At 52.5% G+C, this 21,498-nt stretch overlaps 1 protein-coding gene across 2 annotated transcripts in view; it reads left to right on the plus strand.

Moving 5' to 3' along the window:
* Positions 1 to 21,498, plus strand: part of Acsl (Acyl-CoA synthetase long-chain) — a 63,337-nt gene that overhangs the window by 17,125 nt on the left and 24,714 nt on the right. Inside the window, exon 1 of one of the 2 annotated variants that reach the window (XM_075682279.1) lies at positions 11,807 to 12,124. The exons of the other annotated variant lie outside the window; for it this stretch is intronic. Coding sequence (XP_075538394.1) covers positions 12,039 to 12,124 — 86 coding nt within the window. The 5' untranslated portion in view covers positions 11,807 to 12,038. Of the gene's footprint in view, positions 1 to 11,806; positions 12,125 to 21,498 lie in introns of those variants that run through there. 2 annotated transcript variants of the gene reach the window in all.

Raw genomic sequence — 21,498 nt, forward strand, 5'->3', positions numbered from 1 at the left:
AGGTTCTTCAGCTCCGTCCGGGCTCCGCTCTGGATGCTTATCGCTCTTCGAAGGGGGGCATCCCGAAAAGCCCAGGCAGCGCTCTCCTTTAGAGAGTCCAGTTTTATTCAAGTGCCTTCTTTCTTGGCTGCACGCCCATTGTCGATGGTTCTTTTGTATCGTATTGTCGCACGTGTTTAGCGCTGAAGTCGGATCTGTTCATTCCACGTCATCCGTGCTGTGTTGCACAATTTGTCGGCTGCATATGGCTGCGAAGCTGACTCCGACAAAACTGACGCAGTGCGTATACACACGTGTCTGAAGTCTCCCTTTCCGACTGTTTGGGATCCGCCTGCTGGTACGATCTGTTGGGAACTCGGCGCTGACGCCCGTGGTTGTACCTGGGTCGCAAGCCCCAAGGGTAGCGTTGGCCTGGCGGCCTGGGGTACAACTCGAAGCATCCGAAGGTCCCGGCAAAGCATGAGTCGACTGGTAACAACGAAACAACTTGTTTATTTTAACATCGCAAAGAGTTGGCGGTCAGGTTTGACCGAAGTAGAGAGACGGGAGAGCACTTCACTCAACAGAAGAAATCGGAGCCCTCCTTTTGGCGTCCGGGGGCAGCTGTTTTTATACTCTCGCAGTTGAGGGCAAGAAGGAACCCCTCAAAAGACGAGCACGTGAATGTACAATGGGCTAATGGTGACGCACACTGTCGTGGCGCTGCGCACGATCTCGTAGCACCCTGTCGTGGCGCTGCGCACGATCTCGTAGCACCCCGTCGTGGCGCTGCGCACGATCTCGTAGCACCTTGTCGTGGCGCTGCCGGTCGGACACAATGACTGTAACGAGAAGATGGTCCCTGCTTTGGCATCGCCTGTTTCGGGCACAATGACTGGAACGAGATCCCTGCTTTGGCATCGCCTGTTTCGGGCCCAATAACTGGAATGAGATCCCTGCTTTGGCATCGCCTGTTTCGGGCACAATGACTGGAACGAGATCCCTAGGCGGTCGCATCGCCGCAGACGCGCCTGGAAACACCTGGCGATGAGTGTTGCGGCGACGACGATCGGGCCAAAATGTCTGCCGCCCCGCCGCAGTCGCGCCGGCAAAACCACGTGTCGCAGGCGAAACGCAACAGACCGCCCCGCCGGGGGAAGGAGATCCCGATGGACAGGGGACTGCATCCGCTGTCCGGAGGGATGTCGCTCGATGATGCTCATAACCGAAGTCGGGCGTCCCTTGACGTTTCTTGAGCGCAGCGCACAGAGAAGGCCTCGTTCTCTCGTTCAGGTTCGCACGGGACACTGCAAAGTGACTTCGGGAGAGTTCACATTTTTGTTCTCGTTCCCGGCAAGCGTTAGAACTACGCTGAAACTCAACCGCTCAGTTAGCAAGCACGGCACAACCCTCACTAAGCCCTGCCAGGCTCTTTCCCCTTTTTATACCACTGCCTAGTTCCTTACAGTAGTCTAGCATCACTCAGAACGCGTCCACAAATTGAAAAATTGCACTAGAAAGCATATCATCACTTTGAAACACTAAACAAAAGCAATATGTTAAAAAAAATCCTGCCTCAGGAAGAAAAACATCAGTAACAAACAATTTTGAGGCTGATTCCTACGTTAGGGGCTTCGACTTAAGCCATCGGCGTTACCGTTGAGACTCCCCTTTTTGTAACGCACCTCAAAGGAATATTGTTGTAAAGCGAGGCTCCAGCGCAGGAGGCGGCCATTTTTGGGAGAGATGGTCTGCAGCCATTGGAGAGGGCAGTGATCCGTCTCAATGATAAACCTCGAGCCGGCTAGATAGCATGACAATTTCTGAACGGCCCACACGAGACACGCACACTCTTTCTCGGTGGCGCTATACGCCTGCTCACGACTGGTCAGCTTACGACTAGCATACAGGACGGGGTGTTCTACTTCTCCATTTTCCCGTTGGCACAGTACAACGCCCATGCCTCGCTCACTAGCATCGCACTGAACAATGAACCCTTTTGTATAGTCTGGCGATCGTAGCACAGGCTGGCTTGTTAGGGCACTCTTTAGGGCGCTAAAAGCTCTTTCCTTGGTCTCGTCCCAGACGACTGTTTGAGGCTCTGTCTTTCGTAGAGCATCCGTCAGGGGAGCCGCGATATCAGAGTACCTAGGGATGTACCTCTGATAGTAGCCGGCGACACCTAAGAACGACCGAATATCGGTCTTTGTGCGCGGTTGCGGAAAGTCTCGCACAGCGGCCACTTTTATTTCAGAGGGGCGGCGACGACCCTGACCAATCACGTGACCGAGGTAGACAACCTCGGCCTGTGCTAACTGGCACTTAGGAGCCTTTACTGTCAAGCCTGCTTCGCGCAGGCGGGTTAGCACTGCCCGCAAGTGTGTCATATGCTCAGACCAGGATGCGGAGAATATCGCTACGTCGTCTAGATACGCTAAAGCGAATTCTTGCTGTCCCCGCAACACTTTATCCATGAGACTTGAAAAACAGTATGGCGCGTTCTTCAAACCAAAACTCAACACTTTAGGACGGAATGTTCCCAGTGGTGAAATGAACGCCGCATACCTACTAGCCTCTTCTGTAAGTGGAACCTGCCAATAACCCCTGACAAGATCTAGGGTGGAAATAAACTGAGCGCTACTAACTTTCTCAAGGCGCTCCTCGATGTTAGGGATCGGATAAATTTGATCCTTAGTGATGGAATTAAGCCTGCGGTAGTCGACGCAAGGACGAGGTTCCTTGCCCGGTACCTCAACTAAAATCAAAGGGGAGGTATAATCACTCTCACCTGCCTCAATAACACCGAGCTGTAGCATTTTCTTTACCTCAGCCTCCATAATATCGCTCTGGCGGGGTGACACCCGATACGCCTTGGATCGTACTGGCTCTGGGGAGGTAAGTTCTATATCATGAGTAAGTACCGAAGTCCTACCAGGCCTCTCAGAGAACAGACCTTGAAACTCTTGTAATAGCTGGTGTAGTTCGGTTTTCTGCTCAGGCGACAGCGGTGCTTTACTGATAAGGTCACTAATGACTTGACCGGTGTCTTCCCTGTTCGTCACTGAGCCTAGTCCCGGAAGCTCGACCGGAAGCTCTTCAGGAACGTTTACCATCATGCACACCACTGCTTCCCTTTGTCTATAAGGTTTGAGCAGATTACAGTGGTAAACTTGCTGTGCTTTCCGCTTTCCTGGCAGACTTACCACGTAGTTAACGTCCGACAGTTTCTGAACAATTCGTGCTGGGCCCTCCCACTGCACGTCTAGTTTGTTGTTTAGCGATGTGCGCAATATCATGACCTCATCGCCAACCTCAAAACGACGGGCCCTGGCTGTCCGATCATAATAAACCTTGGCCCTCTGCTGGGCCTTTGCCATTGCTTCACCTGACAACTCCTGTGCCCTTCTTAAGCGTTCGAGGAGCTTAAGTACGTACTCCACCACGACTGGGTCGTCGCCCCTACCTTCCCATGATTCTCGAAGCATGCGAAGCGGAGATCGAAGCGAGCGACCGTACACCAGTTCAGCTGGCGAAAACCCCGTAGCCGCATGCGGCGCGGTTCTTAACGCAAACATCACCCCAGGCAAACACAGCTCCCAGTCAGTTCGATGTTCAAAACACAACGCTCTCAACACGCGCTTCATGACGGAGTGGAGCTTCTCAACGGAATTCGACTGTGGGTGGTACACTGAGCTGTGTAACAGCTTTACCCCACACCTTTCGAGAAAAGTTGTCGTCAAAGCGCTAGTAAACACTGTGCCCTGATCTGATTGAATTTCTGCAGGAAAACCAACTCGCGCAAATATGGACAGTAGTGCATTGACTATCTCAACTGAGCTGAGTTCTTTAAGCGGCACTGCTTCAGGGAACTTTGTCGCTGGGCAGATCACAGTCAAAATGTGTCTGTACCCCGTGGCTGTTACCGGCAGAGGTCCCACTGTATCAATAACGAGCCGTCTAAAAGGCTCCGTTATGATAGGTACCAATTTCAACGGCGCCCTTGATTTGTCCCCTGGTTTGCCCACCCGCTGACAAGTGTCACATGTCCTCACGAAATGGTCTGCGTCCCGAAAACACCCTGGCCAATAGTACTCTTGCAAGAGACGGTCCTTAGTTTTCTTAACTCCTAGGTGTCCGGACCACGAACCCCCATGTGACAAGCGCAACAGATCCTGACGATAGCATTGAGGCACGACCAGCTGATCGAACTCCACTCCTCTGCGGTCTAGATACTTCCGGTACAGGACTCCCCCTCTTTCCACAAAACGCGCAGTTTTCCTGGCGATACCTTCTTTGACATTGCAGCGCACGTTTTCCAGGCTGCCATCCTTTTTTTGCTCGGCTATCAAAGCCGACCGGCTGACTTTTAGCAACCTATCAAGTCCGTCTGACGTAGGCGCGATGAGCAAATCAGTAGATAGCTCTTCTAACTTTCCCGCGTCGGGCGTTTCCTCTCCAGTATCTGGCGCCTTTAACGTTACAGACTCAAGTCTATTCAGTTCGGGCGTGCTCTGAATATCAGCTTGCTGCGCCTCTGACCCTTTTTCGTTGTTTGATAACGTCGGCCCCGCAACTACCGCCTTTGCAGCGAGCTCCCGAACCTTCGATCTGGTTAAGGCCTGAACACTAGCTTCACCAAACAAAAGCCCCTTCTCGCGCAGGAGGTGATCGGACCTGTTTGAAAATAGGTACGGGTACTGGGGTGGCAGCATAGATGACACTGCCGCCTCTGTCTCAAGCGCTCCGAAAGGTCCTTCAATAAGCACCTTTGCTACGGGCAGACACACGCTATGAGCTTCCACGGCTTGCTTGATCCATGCGCACTCGCCCGTGAACATATGGGGTTCTACGTAAGATGGGTGAACTACATCCATCGTAGCTGCGGAATCGCGAAGCACTCGGCACTCTTTCCCGTTCACGAGGAGGTCTCGCATGTAAGGCTCGAGAAGCTTCATGTTCTCGTCAGTGCTGCCTAATGAAAAAAACACAACTTTTGGTGTTGTTTCCGGACACTGCGCCGAAAAGTGACCCGGCTTCTGGCACGTATAACACAAGCGCGCTCGCCTCATCTCGAACCGCTTTCTGCGTTTGGCTGCCGCCGTCTCTTTACGTTTGGTCGGACTGCTTTCGCTCGCATCCGCACTACGCGTGTCCCCCTTTAATCTCATGGGCGTGAACTTCGGCCTCTCAAACTTCGAGCCAAATTCACCCTTTTGACCGTCCTTAGCTCCGCGAGCTCGACGCGTCACAAACTCCTCGGCTAGCTCAGCGGCTCTAGCCACCGTACTCACGTCTGGCCTATCCAAGACCCAGTATCGCACGTTCTCCGGTAACCGACTATAAAACTGCTCTAGCCCGAAACACTGCAGAACTTTATCGTGGTCACCAAACGCTTTCTCTTCTTTGAGCCACTCCTGCATGTTCGACATAAGCCTATACGCAAACTCGGTATATGACTCACTTCTGCCTTTCTCATTTTCCCGAAACTTCCGACGGAACGCCTCCGCAGACAGCCGGTACTTTTTTAGAAGACTCGATTTCACTGTGTCGAAATCCTCTGCCTCCTCTCTATCCAAGCGAGCGACTACGTCGGCCGCCTCGCCGGGTAACAAAGTGAGCAAGCGCTGTGGCCACGTTTCCCGAGAGAACCCCTGCTTCTCGCACGTTCGCTCAAAGTTAACCAGGAACAAACCAATGTCCTCTCCAAGCTTAAACGGCCGCATCAGGTCAGTCATTTTGAACAATACTCGTTCTCCTGCACCGTGTGCCTGACTTCCATTACGAGCGCGTTCCATCTCTACCTCGAGACGCTTCATTTCCAAAGCGTGTTCGCGCTCTTCTTTTTCTTTCTGCTCTTTAAGTTCGCGCTCCTGTTTCTCTTTTTGCTCTTTAAGTTCGCGCTCATGTTTCTCTTTTTGCTCTTTAAGTTCGCGCTCCTGTCTTTTTGACCTCTCCTCAATAGTCTCAAGGCATTCCGACAGCTCGTCATCCTCAGCCTCTAACTCAAGAATAGCCTTTAGCAGTTCAGGTTTTCTTAGTTTGTCTGAGACATCCAGACCCAACTCTCTTGCAAGCTCCAACAATTTCGGTTTGCGCAACGACTTCAAATCCATGGCTGCTCTGAATGCTGCTTTCTCTACTGCTTACTATTGTCTTGCCGCAAACTAACCCGGCAGCAACGACAACCACAATTACCAGCTCTGTTTCTGACACTAACAAAAGCCTGGCAAAGCTCAGAAGAAGAAAGTCCCGCACTCACCAAACCTCGCAGGCAGGAATTCCGCGCAGTCGTTCCGCTGCAGGCAACCAGTCGTCACACAGGGCTCGTTGCACTGCTCCCGGATCGTCGTTGAGCTGCTCAGCATACTGTCAACTGCATCTCTTTGCTGCTGGCCTCCGTTGTCGCGATCTCGCCGCTGGCAGACCGTTGTTTGAAGTCGTAGGCGATCTCACCGCTGCCAACCAGATGTTTGGATCTGACCGCTGGTACGATCTGTTGGGAACTCGGCGCTGACGCCCGTGGTTGTACCTGGGTCGCAAGCCCCAAGGGTAGCGTTGGCCTGGCGGCCTGGGGTACAACTCGAAGCATCCGAAGGTCCCGGCAAAGCATGAGTCGACTGGTAACAACGAAACAACTTGTTTATTTTAACATCGCAAAGAGTTGGCGGTCAGGTTTGACCGAAGTAGAGAGACGGGAGAGCACTTCACTCAACAGAAGAAATCGGAGCCCTCCTTTTGGCGTCCGGGGGCAGCTGTTTTTATACTCTCGCAGTTGAGGGCAAGAAGGAACCCCTCAAAAGACGAGCACGTGAATGTACAATGGGCTAATGGTGACGCACACTGTCGTGGCGCTGCGCACGATCTCGTAGCACCCTGTCGTGGCGCTGCGCACGATCTCGTAGCACCCCGTCGTGGCGCTGCGCACGATCTCGTAGCACCTTGTCGTGGCGCTGCCGGTCGGACACAATGACTGTAACGAGAAGATGGTCCCTGCTTTGGCATCGCCTGTTTCGGGCACAATGACTGGAACGAGATCCCTGCTTTGGCATCGCCTGTTTCGGGCCCAATAACTGGAATGAGATCCCTGCTTTGGCATCGCCTGTTTCGGGCACAATGACTGGAACGAGATCCCTAGGCGGTCGCATCGCCGCAGACGCGCCTGGAAACACCTGGCGATGAGTGTTGCGGCGACGACGATCGGGCCAAAATGTCTGCCGCCCCGCCGCAGTCGCGCCGGCAAAACCACGTGTCGCAGGCGAAACGCAACACGACCCATAGGAATGTTGAAGACAGCGGCGTACTGCGTGTTGCGCTATATAGCTGGGCGGTAACGAGTCTATTCCCGTCCCTCCTTCTATAGTTTTATATAGGTCTTTCGAAGTGAAGCTGACGCTTATGTAAATTTCAGAAGTTTTGATTGACTACGCGATCACCGGGAAGTGTTCGTTTAAGAGATCCTTTCATTCTGCTAGTCGACCTTGGCCATCGGTAAAACCCTGATTATCGATTGTGCCCGTTTCAATGGCCACGCGGTTTAACGTGGCGATTTCTGCCGCGTGCGGCCGCAGTGTAGTAGTACTGGCGCCGTCAAACGTGTGTGCGCGCGATGCGGCTTCCACGAAAAATGGTTGAAATCCAACCCAGTTTTAGCTTCCATCATGTTATTTGCGTAGTACGTACAGCCATGCTACAGGCAGCAAATCTGAAATTCTTCAGGCTGCGTTTCCAGGCCCCGGAAATATTCTTTCGCCCGTAACTTCTGACGCCGGCTGTGCACGTTTATTGGGGGCAGCGCTGCTTCGGCCCTGTATTTCGCCGCGCAGGGCTCCATCGAGCGAGCGGCCCCCCGTGACGGACGCTTCGTCTCGGTTGCAAACGTTGCTGCAAGCGGATCTCGCGTCGCGCTTCCTCGTTCTTTCGGGGCGAAGTGCTGTCCTCGTCGTCACTGCGTTTGTCGAGCACCCCGCAGTTTTCGTTCTGCCTGTTGATGCCGTTGTGCGCGATTTCGGATGCGTTTCTCTTTCGTGGGTGCTGCTCGGGCGCCGCAACTGTCGATGCGAGTGCCGGCGATGCGAGGGCAAGCGTATTATACCAACGCCTCCCGCCTCCTCAGCAGTTGTCGTCTGTTGTGCCACGTGACCCGTGGCCTGACACGGTCGCGCGCGTTGTCTCTCGCGGCGAGGCTATTTCTGCGTTCGCTTTCGTCAGCCCCCGCTCTCGCCTCTCCCAGTATAAACCGGGAGAGGGAGTCCAGTCTTGATTTCCGGACCGTGCGTTTGTTTAGGTGAGCGTGTGCTTTTTCTTTTTTTTTTTTTTTTTCCTCCCTCGTATAGGCTCGTTGACGCGTGCCGCCTCGCTCTCTTGCCGGTGGCGTGATGGGTGCTGGTGAGATTTTCGCGCTTCTGCTTATCTGGGGCGAGCGCGGCCGTCAACACGTGGCAGCGGGGCCGCGGTCGTTTAGAGCGCGTCCGACGCTCGTTGCACGCAATTAGCGGCGGCCGCCGCAACTCACCTGTGTGGCCGCGCCGAGAAGCGAACAGCGCCGGAATCTCGCCGCTCTCTCTGCTCGTCCATTGTAGAGTTGGATAAATACGGCTCACTTCAGTGGGCGGCTCGGAACGGCTCATCATCAGCCTGGTTACGCCCACTGCAGGGCAAAGGCCTCTCCCATACTTCTCCAACTACCCCGGTCATGTACTAATTGTGGCCATGTTGTCCCTGCAAACTTCTTAATCTCATCCGCCCACCTAACTTTCTGCCGCCCTCTGCTACGCTTCCCTTCCCTTGGGATCCATTCCGTAACTCTTAATGACCATCGGTTATCTTCCCTCCTCATTACGTGTCCTGCCCATGCCCCATTTCTTTTTCTTGATTTCAACGAAGATATCATTAACTCGCGTTTGTTCCCTCACCCAATCTGCTCTTTTCTTATCCCTAAACGTTACACCTATCATTCTTCTTTCCATAGCTCGTTGCGTCGTCCTCAATTTAAGTAGAACCCTTTTCGTAAGCCTCCAGGTTTCTGCCCCGTAGGTGAGTACTGGTAAGACACAGCTGTTATAAACTTTTCTCTTGAGGGATAATGGCAACCTGCTGTTCATGATCTGAGAATGCCTGCCAAACGCACCCCAGCCCATTCTTATTCTTCTGATTATTTCAGTCTCATGATCCGGATCCGCAGTCACTACCTGTCCTAAGTAGATGTATTCCCTTACCACTTCCAGTGCCTCGCTACCTATTGTAAACTGCTGTTCTCTTCCGAGACTGTTAAACATTACTTTCGTTTTCTGCAGATTAATTTTTAGACCCTCCCTTCGGCTTTGCCTCTCCAGGTCGGTGAGCATGCATTGCAGTTGGTCCCCTGAGTTACTAAACAAGGCAATATCATCAGCGAATCGCAAGTTACTAAGATATTCTCCATTAACTCTTATCCCCAATTCTTCCCAATCCAGGTCTCTGAATACCTCCCGTAAACACGCTGTGAACAGCATTGGAGAGATCGTGTCTCCCTGCCTGACACCTTTCTTTATTGGGATTCTGTTTCTTTCTTTATGGAGGACTACGGTGGCTGTGGACCCGCTATAGATATCTTTCAGTATATTTACATACGGCTCGTCTACACCCTGATTCCGCAATGCCTCCATGACTGCTGAGGTTTCGACTGAGTCAAACGCTTTCTCGTAATCAACGAAAGCTATATATATAAAGCTTGGTTATATTCCGCACATTTTTCTATCACCTGATTGATATTGTGAATATGGTCTATTGAGTAGCCTTTACGGAATCCTGCCTGGTCCTTTGGTTGACAGAAGTCTAAGGTGTTCCTCATTCTATTTGCGATTACCTTAGTAAATACTTTGTAGGCAACGGACAGTAAACTGATCGGTCTATAATTTTTCAAGTCTTTGACGTCCCCTTTCTTATGGATTACGATTATGTTAGCGTTTTTCCAAGATTCTAGTACGCTCGAAGAGGCATTGCGTATACAGGGTGGCCAGTTTCTCTAGAACAATCTGCCCACCATCCTTCAACAAATCTGCTGTTACCTGATCCTCCCCAGCTGCCTTCCCCCTTTGCATATCTCCCAAGGTTTCTTTCAACCGTGTTCGCGATAATTCAAGGGCCTGGTTAACACGGACAATTTAGCGACATGCCAACTGTAATCGAGATTTCGGCGCTATTTAATTTAGTAGTTTAATTACCGTTGTGTAGAAGAAAACTGTTAAAAAAACGCACAGTAGAGGCAAACACATTTTTTTTTCGCTTGCGTGACGCTCTCGGGACTTGCGCATGTCGCGATGTCTCGCGCGTTTCCTTGGAGTGCCGCGTTTAAGGAGCGTCGGTAACAACCTTTGCACGCGGTGTCACTTTCCTCTTCTCGAAGCCTCTCGTCCACCTTTTTTTGTGAAGTCCTCCCGCTTATCTCGCAGTCGGCTCGCCGCCGTCTCGCGCCACGCCACGTCCTTGGCCGGCCGATGGACTTTGCGCCGTCCGCGTTCCGGCCGGGACGGTGTTGGAGTGCCACTGCTGACGATTCGAGCATGCACTTCGCTTCTCTTACCGGGTGTTGCACGTGCGCTGCACCCTGCTGCTTCCATCGCGATGCGAGCATGCGCAGTCTGGAGCGGCGTGCGAACCCTCCCCAGTATACGCTTATCTCCATCCTCTTCCGTCGCTTGCTGTCGCCTACGTGCTGCAGTCGTCGTTTTCCTCGGGCTTCGTTGCGATAAAACTCACCGTCGTGCCACTTTCAGAGCAAACTTTTCACGTGCGCTCTGGAGTGGCTATGTATGCTTTTTGAGAAAGCGAGCACATCCATCGGCTTTAGGAGTGGCTGCTTCAGAGCACGCTCTGGTGGCGCTGCATATATATGTATATGTATATATATATGTATATACACATATATAAAATCGTCCTGGCGTGACAGCCGAGTCTTGTTTCGGTGCTCCAGTGGCGACAGCGTCACTTAGTAGTCGCGATCACGTGCAATTTGTATACCGGCACCCGTGTGCGCCGCCCCAGAGTTCATGTTCGTAAAATTGAGCTACTGATAGAGCCCGCGGACACATCTCCGGCCGACCTGACCCGTTAATTCGAACACTGTACGCTGTATTGTCGCACTGGCCGATTCCGCTGGCTATTATATGCCCCGTGCTGACAGGCGGGTTTACCTGAACCAACCCGACGTTCGCTCAGCCTGACCGGTAGTTTGCGCAATCCGGACAGGTATACGTTACAGCCAAACAAGCCGATGCGACCCGCGTTCTTTGCATTCACATAAGCGCCCTCTGGCCCTACGTACGCTACTTTGGTCGACACAGCACAAGAGGCCCATCAAATAACTCGTAGCATGTTGTAAAGGCAACTCTTTGGGCATGCGAACAAGCTCATTCTAATAATGAAACCACATGCAGTCAAAAGTAATTTGGAGGCACACTCCTTCCTCCCGCTGTGCTGTCCGCCGGTGGTAATTAAGGTAACATGGGAGCGGTTGTCGGTATAGTGTAGTTCCACGCGGTACACGCACGTATACTTATTATAGGGGCATTGGACAAGTATCGGCATGCTGTAGGCGATGTCAAGCGCAGTAACTATCCAAATCGGAGATCGCGGTCTAATTATATAAAGAAACCGCGCGAAATAGGATCCAGTCCCTTTTCGTCGGGTTGCGCTAGGCGCCCCCTATGCGTCTGCTCTGCCTGCCGTGTTTCGGTGCATAGTTCGTGTAAGTTTAGAAGACGACGACGATGTAGAAGCAGTGGCGCTGCGTTGCGGGACCCTGCTGCTGGTGGTGGGGGGTGGTGCTGGTGCGTGGCCGCATGCTGATCGAACGGCGCGCGTTCCGCCGTAGCCGCCACTCTTCCCTCGCGCCGCCGCCGCCTCCTGCTCGGCCGCCCTGCGCCGTTGGTTGACCGAGGCACCGTAGTAAGGCCGTGCACGTGTGGCCCTGCTTAGCCCTGAGCTCGCTCGGTGCCGACCTTCGGAGCTGCGAGGCCGAGCACGGCCGCCAGCGGCGACTTGGTGGTCGTGGTGGCGGCGGGGTGCGCTCGACCTGCGACATGAACCCGTCAGTCCGGTGGATCCGGACGACGTTGGCCTGGATAGCACTGCGGTGTCTGGCCCTGGTTGCGACCGTTGCCAAAGGGTTCGTGCTGTTTCCGTTTCTTGCTTTCCTCTGCTGCGCGCCCGCGAGTGACCAACTTGAGCTGGCGTCGAGGGCGTGCTTGCATGTAGCGTGCCGTCCAGTGAACGTGGTCCCCCACGAATCGGTGTGCGTGTGTCTGCATGGAGCGATGACACGTTAGTGGGTAACATTGTTGCACGTTTGGCGGTACGCCTTGGTGCTTGTGTAGCTGGGGCGTCGGCTACTTGTTTGCCCTTCAGTTTAGGTCAATGGGGCACTCTCGTCATCGCTAACTGTCTGTAACTCGGCCTACCGGGTGTCTTCGGGCTTCGCCCGAATCAGTGTGCCTTCGTTTATGACGGACGAATCACTGTTACTCCATTTGCATCGTGCAAACATCTGGAAATGTCTCTGCCACTGGCGCCGGCCAGCACCTTGCGACGCGTGCACGTGTGTATATGCGCCGCTTTCCTCAATACTACCGTCGCATCCTCGTTGTGGTGAATCCAGCGCGTTCCGAGCATGTGTGTAGTATAGGGCCGATGTTTTCTTACTTGTACACGAAGCTTGCTTCGCGCATTTTAGTTCGCCTTGCAAGCGTCGACAGCGCAATCTAATGGCTGTAGCGCCGCCACAACTCTTCGTCTGCATCTGGCGTATACAGTCGTTGCGGCGTGTATGTGCGCCTCTAACTGTTTTCTAAAGCGCGAGTCGTCGCCCTCCCTTTTTTGGGAAGGAGGGGGCGGGGCAGTCGTTGATCGCGCCGAGCGCGTGTGCACGACCTCGCCTCAGTCGGTGGCGTGATTTTGTTCATATAGCGCGTCCGGGCGAGAGAAATATGCCATAAATGCACTATGCCTATGCGCACTGTAGCAGGATGTAGCGCCGCCGCCGTCGGCATGTTTGACGCGTCGTTGCGGAATGCTGTCAGCATTTCTTCAAGGAACGCGCAGCAAGGGCTTCGCGTCGGAAATCGCCACTACGTTGGCCGCGAGCATCCAGCTTTCGACGCGGACGAAAGCTATGCCGTGGATTGCACGGGACCGCGTGCAGGGTCGACCATTTCTTAGGGGAAGCGCTGTATGTAGATCTTCCCTTAAGCATTGGACGCTTAGACGTATATGTTCTAGCGCGCGGAGCAGGCTTAAATTTCGTATCGGCGTTTGACTTTAATTACTATTCCGCTTAGTATCGGCCACAATTTCCTTACCAGATTGGACGGAATATGCGTTAAAGACCGTACGCCAACCTTTGTGAATTAAGTGCTCCTTCATCTTCGACCGCGATTTCCTGTGAGCTGAGGGCGTCGTGTTAGGTGGGCGAGTATGCCGGCCTACGCAGGTGGCGCATTGTTCTTTTTCTTTTTTTTTTTTTCTCCGCTTATGCGGTGGCTTTACGTGGACAACATCACCGAACATCCGTTGAAACTGCAACAAGAACTGCGAGAGGATATGTCGGAAGAGAGAGGTGGTCGACCGCCGCGTCGCCTGCGTACGCGCGGTGTAAACGTACGACCGTGGTGCCGCTCAAGTCTGCCGCCGCAGTCCGTTCCACGCTTGTCCTTCGGGGCAGCCGCGCTCGTGAGCACTGTTCAACCGTGACACGCGTTCTCCTTGGTCTGAGGCCTGAAACAAGACCTACGGGCGTCGAATAACTAGCTATACCTGGTTCACGTTTGTTTCGAACATCGCGAGCGAGGTGTTCCTTCAACCTTTCAATTAAAGGGACGCAGAAAAGTTTTTTTAGACCTCGTGTCAGAGAAATTGATAGCAGGACTTTCCTCGGTTTAAACTTTAGTGTTGTCATCGATTACGAATGCCTGACGCATGGAGGAAGGACAACGTTAAGAGGGAGCATCGCGCAACGCGGTTGAAGCCACACCTGGTAGCCCAACACGTGATCGCACGTCAAAGTGCGCGGTTGGTTTTAGTGTTACCGCTCTGCAGGCAGACCCACGGCAGCGCACCCGAATAAACGCGCACTGAATAAAAACAACTGGCATAGCTACTGGGAACAAACGTCTTCGCAAATCGCGATTCTTGCTCGGTTATCTCAGCGCAAGAGGTCACGTGTTGGGCCACAACTGAGAAAATATATGGGCTTCAAGCAAATGTATGTTTGCTTGAGGCGTTGCTGTGCGCCATACTTCGTAACTTCTGAGACGGTTGAGCCTTATTCATTGCCGCACATGGCACATCGCATCGTGGTAGAAGTACTAAACTTTAATTGAATTGGTTAATTGAATGGCACCCCCGACGCGGTGTGCCAGACAGCAACAGTGGCAGCAGCAACAGCAGGGGACAGTCGAAAGAAGAGGCAAAGAAAGCTTCGCTGTAAAAGCGAGAGGGTGCACTAACCGGACAAAAGCATTCGTAAACGCTGTTTATGAGAAAAAGAAAAGCGGGGATTTATGCCGATTGGCTACATTTTCGTTAAGGGCATTAATATTTTTGCTTTGAAGCCGTTCTTTAAAATCCGGTTTATCCGTATAGCAGCTTGCGAGCAAGCAGCAAGTAGGCGTGAACTTCTCTGCCACCAGTGCCTGTTACAACGTAGTACACATGCAGCGAGATTTAAACCGCTCTGACATTGAATGACTTACTGCTACAGCTGGTCGAGCGCATTACGTGCCACAGCTGCGCAGTGCCTCGCTTGCTTCTGTTTATGCGTGCTCCGAACCAGCTTGAAACTATTCCCATTACCAAAGGCTCTTAACAGACCTGTTCGTTGTGATGTACGTAAAGGACTCCCTGCCGCGCTGTGAAAGCACCGTTACGCGAACGTAGCTGTGGCCATGCTCGTGGGCAGGGCGTTGCAGCTTTTGCGTCGCTGTTTGCAGCTGTGACCTCGAGCATGACCGTTTCATAACCTTGTTGATACGCCGTACCACTGGCGCGAGGACGGCAGGGCGCACGCACGCACACGTCATAAGACTGCCACTTATTTTTAAAAAAATATGTGTAAGAAATTACGAGGAATTGGGTTGTGACGTGCCACCTTATTACGCTATCGTGAGCATGTCAACGCAGGGAAATTCGTCCTCGTGATGAGTATACGCGAGGCGTCACTTTGGTGAAACAGAAAATTGATGCTTTGTAGTCGTATAGTCTATTGGGAACAAGCTTTCGTGTGTTCATGATCACGATGCTGTGTGTTATAGCTCATAACCCCTGGTCACCTGGTCAATTATTTGAGCTAGGGTGGTTGCTTGGACTAGTTGGCAATTCATGATAAAAAAAAAAAAGACGTACAGCGCTAAGGACTGTGAGAGACGACATACACAGCGCAGTGTATGCCGTCTCTCGCAGTCCTTGTCCTTAGCCCTGTATGTACGTCATTTTTTATCACCGATTATTGTCATATACAACCGAGTTGAGCTGGCGAGTGGCTATGGTCACGCGCGGGTGTGCGCTACGGAATGGAATGTCGTGCGCCTAATCTAATGGTCGTTCTTCCACCAGGCTCGGGTGTAATGTCGCGCCAGCTTTATCTGAGGGCCTCGGCCTGCCGTTTTTATGGCGCACGTTCGCGACCGACCGCGTAAAAAAAATGTGCGATCGGTCGGACGAGTGCTAGCGCTTCGAGTGTTGTCGACAAATGCGTAGAAGGGAGCTGTATACGTCGGCGCCATGTTGAAGTGTCGAGGTCGTTTGTCGGGTAGTAGTTTTGGAGGCAGCGGTCGTGAATGACTCGCCTATGCTAAAGTGCAAAGGAAAGCGCACCCATGGTAATAAATACAAAAAAAAAAAACGCTGGCTCTACCGTAATCGAGAGATGTAAGCATGAAATGGCCATCGGCAAAGCACATTGTGGCTAGTATTTCCAACCAATCTTAAGATGAGTGTATTGCATGCTCTAGAACAGAGCATTCAATACATGCCTACAAAGTATTTACTAAGGTAATTGCAAATAGAATAAGGAACACCTTAGACTTCTGTCAACCTAAGGACCAGGCAGGCTTCCGTAAATGCTACTCATATTCACACTATCAATCAGGTGATAGAAAAATGTGCTGAATATAACCCACCGTTATATATAACTTTCATTGATTACGAGAAAGCGTTTGATTCAGTCGAAACCTCAGCAGTCATGGAGGCATTGCGGAATCAGTGTAGACGAGCCGTATGTAAATATACTGAAAGATATCTATAGCGGGTCCACAGCCACCGTAGTCCTCCATAAAGAAACAGAATCCCAATAAAGAAAGGTGTCAGGCAGGGAGACACGATCTCTCCAATGCTCTTCACAGCGTGTTTACAGGAGGTATTCAGAGACCTGGATTGGGAAGAATTGGGGATAAATGTTAATGGAGAATACCTTAGTAACTTGCGATTCGCTGATGATATTGCCTTGCTGAATAACTCGGGGCACCAACTGCAATGCATTCTCACGGACCCGGAGAGGCAAAGCAGAAGAGTGGGTTTAAAAATTAATCTGCAGAAAACTAAAGTAATGTTTAACAGTCTCGGAAGAGAACAGCAGTTTACGATAGGTAGCGAGGCACTGGAAGTGGTAAGGGAATACATCTACTTACGACATGCAGTGACCACGGATCCGGATCATGAGACTGAAATAATCCGAAGAATAAGAATGGGCTGGGGTGCGTTTCGCAGGTATTCTCAGATCATGAACAGCAGGTTGCCATTATCCCTCAAGAGAAAAGTTTATAACAGCTGTGTCTTGCCAGTACTCACGTACGGGGCAGAAACCTGGAGGCTTACGAAAAGGGTTCTACTTAAATTGAGGACGACGCAACGAGCTATAGAAAGAATGATGGGTATAACGTTAAAGGATAAAGAAAGAGCAGATTGGGTGAGCGAACAAACGCGAGTTAATGATATCTTAGTTGAAATCAAGAAAAAGAAATGGGGGCATGGGCAGGACATGTAATGAGGAGGGAAGATAACCGATGGTCATTAAGGGTTACGGACTGGATTCCAAAGGAAGGGAAGCGTAGCAGGGGGCGGCAGAAAGTTAGGTGGGTGGATGAGATTAAGAAGTTTGCAGGGACAACATGGCCACAATTAGTACATGACCAGGGTAGTTGGAGAAGTATGGGAGGGGCCTTTGTTCTGCAGTGGGCGTAACCAGGCTGATGATGATGATGATTGCATGCTCGCAACGGCACCGTACCTCGCCATACTGTGCGCTGGTCCACATGGACGCCGCCCAGCTTGAGGAAAATCAGCTGAAGGCGGCACGACAGGCAGTGAAAGACGCCAGGGAGACAGCGCACTGCCTAGCTACAAGAAAAGTGCCTGAAGGAGGCGCCACGCTGCGTGGCGCCATCTCTCGAGGCTACGCAAAACCTGCGCCGTAGAACTCGCGGACCGCTAGCGTTCAAAAGAGCACAGGCAACCCTGTCTCAGCGCCAAAAGATGACAGTGAAGTGTATGGTGCCCTGTCTTTTGAACGTCGCTCTTGGAAATGACACATCAGCTTACCAGAAGTTATAGCTTGCGTGATACTGTGAACATTAGGCAGAACTCGGGAAGCAATATTATTTGAAACTTGTTTGGCCTGTAACTCACGTATGTAATGCGGTCCTCTAGACCGCAGTTTGTTTTGACTCGTTGCCCAGATCTCGTTTCGTTCTCCTGCGACACTGCTTGAGAAAGGTTATAGAAAGTGTTCGATCTTACGAACATCGAAAGGATCAAAAATCCGCTCATGGGAATATAAGAGCATTTCTTGTGCCAACTGGATGCAACATATCTGCCCTGTGTACGCTGAGTGCGTGGAGGCGGGCAATTCAGCCACTCTTTCCGAGTAACGAGGAGGCGTCGGTCAGAGTGGCTGCAGCAACTCCATTGCCGTGCAGCTTATCAAAATTCGTCGCGTGCATCCCGTCTACTTCCACAATGACTCGCCGAGTTGCGCGCATGAATGGCGAGTTGTTACGAGCTGGCATTCCTTAAATCGAAAGCCAGTAGAGGACTTCGTCGTCAGATGTGCTGGCTCTACTCTCTCCGGGGGTCGATCCTGACGAGACGCGCATATATGTATAGTGTGTGTATACACGATACCTGTTTGCACAGCGACGCACCCGCCGTGGTTGCTCAGTGGCTATGGTGTTAGGCTGCTGAGCACGAGGTCGCGGGATCGAATCCCGGCCACGGCGGCCGCATTTCGATGGGGGCGAAATGCGAAAACACCCGTGTACTTAGATTTAGGCGCACGTTAAAGAACCCCGGGTGGTCGAAATTTCCGGAGTCCTCCACTACGGCGTGCCTCATAATCAGAAAGTGGTTTTGGCACGTAAAAACCCCAAATATTATTGCACAGCGACGCTCCGACGCCAGTTCCCAAATAACTACACACCTTGCAGTTCGCATGCATATCAGGGAAAGAACACCGTTCGCTTTATTATTGCGTACGCGTCGTTATTGGTAACGCGTCTGCTCCTGCCCCATGCAGTGTTCTTTTTTTCCCGCCCGCTCAGGACAGTCTGCTGGTGGTGTACTCATTCGTACACGCCCGAGACCGCCGACCTTGAGGGAGAGATCCACAAGCCCCGCGGAGCTGTCTTTTCGTCGGGCGGTGTTTTCCTTCCCCCCCGGCGGGGGGGAGGGGCGATCAGGCCACTACGCGGAAATGTGGGTCGGTTCGAGCGGCGGCGAATCGCTGACGGCATCTTTGTTTCCTTTTACTTTATTCTTAATCGGAGCAGCCCTTGACATCCGCCGTATTGATTGATAACGAATCGCGTTCGCCCGCTGCGGCCAGCGGTACGGCCTGCTGGCCCCATCCAGCCGGTGCTGCGACTGGGTGTATCCTATCTGTGAACGGACCAGACCAGGCTTTTCAATCTTACTTCTGCCCTGTTTCGGAAAAGTGTTTTTCCCGTCCCCAATTGATGCCGCTTCGTATTGTTCCTTTCGAGAGAGCGATACACAGGCATCACGGTTACGAAGAGAGCGTGAAGCATTGCGCTCGCTCGCTGCCGCTCAGCTACGAATTTTCAGACGCACAGTTTGCTAAAGGCAGAAATTAACAACCGCGCGTGGAAACGGGCAGCCATTTCCGCTCGCCAGCGTGCCGAGTTTTCTTTACCGCTTTGTACTGCAGTAGCCGTGCGGAACGCTTTCCGGCAACGACTGGCTTGCAGTAGGGCGGGAATTACCAGCATCGTGGTTTTGTTTCAAGGTTGGTGCAGTGGTACGTACTACTCAAAACAAGATTACCTCAAGTGACATTTCTTGAACTGTTCCATCGTTCAAACGTAACGCGTTGCGCTACTCCGACAACTGGAGGCACTGCTCCTTTGACTAGCTGTTATGATCAGGAATTCTTCTAGCGAGGGGGGGGGGGGCGGTAAAAAAGAAATAAAAGTTCACCGCCCTTTCACTACTGTGAAGAGGGGTGCCAGCGAAGCTCGGGATCCGTGGTTCTTTGTTGTAACGCCTCGGCTTCGCGCTACCTCACGGCGAGGGCCGCACGTCTACGAGGAGCCCTTTCTCGAGCGAGTTCCCGGCGGCGTTCATCGAACGCTGCGTGTTCGACCGAACGCACGGCCTGCTATCATTCCTTCGACGCAGCCTGCTCTTCGGCAGAACGAAACAAACGCGGCCTCCCCATGTAAGTGGCGGGCCTGAACTGGCGGGAAACAGCGGGCGCGATGCGAGCACGCGATACCTTTTCGCGTGCGCACCCTTTCCCTCCTCCTCCTCCTCCTCCGCAGCGGGGGATGCCTGTGATTGGCTCGCGCCTTGCACTGCCTCTACTTCACGCATATAAAATCTCGCTTTATAGGCTGCTTGTGATAACCGACAGTGGTTGAATCGGTTAGCGTGGTGGTATCGCAGCCCGGACGTCGGTGGTTCGAATTCGAGCATTTTTTTTTTTTTTTCGCACGGCAACACCCACACTGACGCCGACACGAGTGAAAAAGGAAAAGCTTGAAAAAGAAACGGGCAATTGTCGCAGTATAGCTCGACGCTACTGTTGTGCACAGATTTGCTTTAACGTCATCGAGGCCTCCGTGTTCTTGTACAGGTTGTACGAGAACAGAGTTGAAAGGCTGGACCTGCTTACCTCCAGCAGCACAGTGGAAGCCGTGAATTGAACAAATGCCGTGAAGTCGTCGCATTATTACGACCATATAGCCGTAGTTGCAGGGAAAGACGTGGCTCGCATCGAACTCCGCCATAGTTCCATGCTTCGGCATTTACTGCGCGGGCAACTGGGGTTTGTTCAGTGTACCGCGAGTTTTCCCAGCCGCTGCAATGGCTCGTGCGCACGGCGCCGTCGCTGCATCGTCGTGACAGCTGTAGGCCGCCATGGCGTAGCACTGTTGCGCCTGCACGCATCGCGCGTCCTGCAGCACCGGAAGGCGCCCACGCTGTTTACTGGGACACGCTGTCTCGCGCTTCCGCGTAACCATTCAGGTATCGGCCGTCTGCGCTTGACAGTTATTGCGCGGTCGGCCGTAAATTTCCCTCCTTCCCCTTTTTCATTTTATGGAGCGTTCCCCTTGTAGATTCCTACTGATTGTTAATGACTCCAACTTGTGCCGTGTTTGTTGAACCTGTGCATGTAAAAAAAAAAAAATCCGGTACGCGCTGGCGCTGCTGCGCCGACGTGTTTCCGAGAATAACACACTCCTTTTTTTCTCTCGCATCCATCTCTGCACGTTTTGTTGCGCCTTACCTAGCGCGACACTAAGTTTTCTGTTCGGCTGTGACCCATCAACGACGCCTCTGCACGAGCACGCAAGATTCGTGCGTTCCGAGCAGCTAGGCCGTCTATATTGAGTATGCTATATATCGCATCGAGGTCGGTCGGTGCGGAACGGGAACCTCGATTCTCCGATGCACTGTCCTTGGAAGAACCGCGGCCGTGCTGTCCGCATTGGAATGCGCAGCATACACGTACGCTCGCCACAATTTGATCGTAACCGCGCTCCTGAACGTTCGGCATATAAATGCGGCCGTGGGTCTTCCGTCCGCCGATGTGAGGCGCATGGCGGTGAACTGGATGGATTGGGATCGTATTTAGGGCCGCTTTCATGACATTTTTCTGTTCGCATACTTGGCTGAGGTTTTTTGTAGAGTTGTTTGGCTGAGTTGAGGCCGCTGTTGTCGCCACCGCCGATGAATTACGTAAAACGGAACGATATATGTGCTGCGACGCAAGACAACAGCGGGACTTTCTTTTTCCTTCCTCTTTTGCCTCGCCAAGGTTCCGCTGTATCGTTTCGACGGCGCCGCCGGCGGGGAAAGGTTTGATTCTGCGTTCGAAAGGAAGTTCCTACGGAATGAGCTCCCGAGCGATCGCATTGTTTTGTCACCTTGATACAGCGTGCGTCTGCTCAGGCCCGAAAGCCCGCGGAAGACAATAGAGCCTCGTGCTGGAGTAGGTCGCGCGCTCACGTAGCGCGTTCGAGCATTTGTTTC

The sequence above is a fragment of the Dermacentor variabilis genome, chromosome 2, assembly GCF_050947875.1.
Source record: "Dermacentor variabilis isolate Ectoservices chromosome 2, ASM5094787v1, whole genome shotgun sequence".
Lineage (NCBI taxonomy): Eukaryota > Metazoa > Arthropoda > Arachnida > Ixodida > Ixodidae > Dermacentor > Dermacentor variabilis.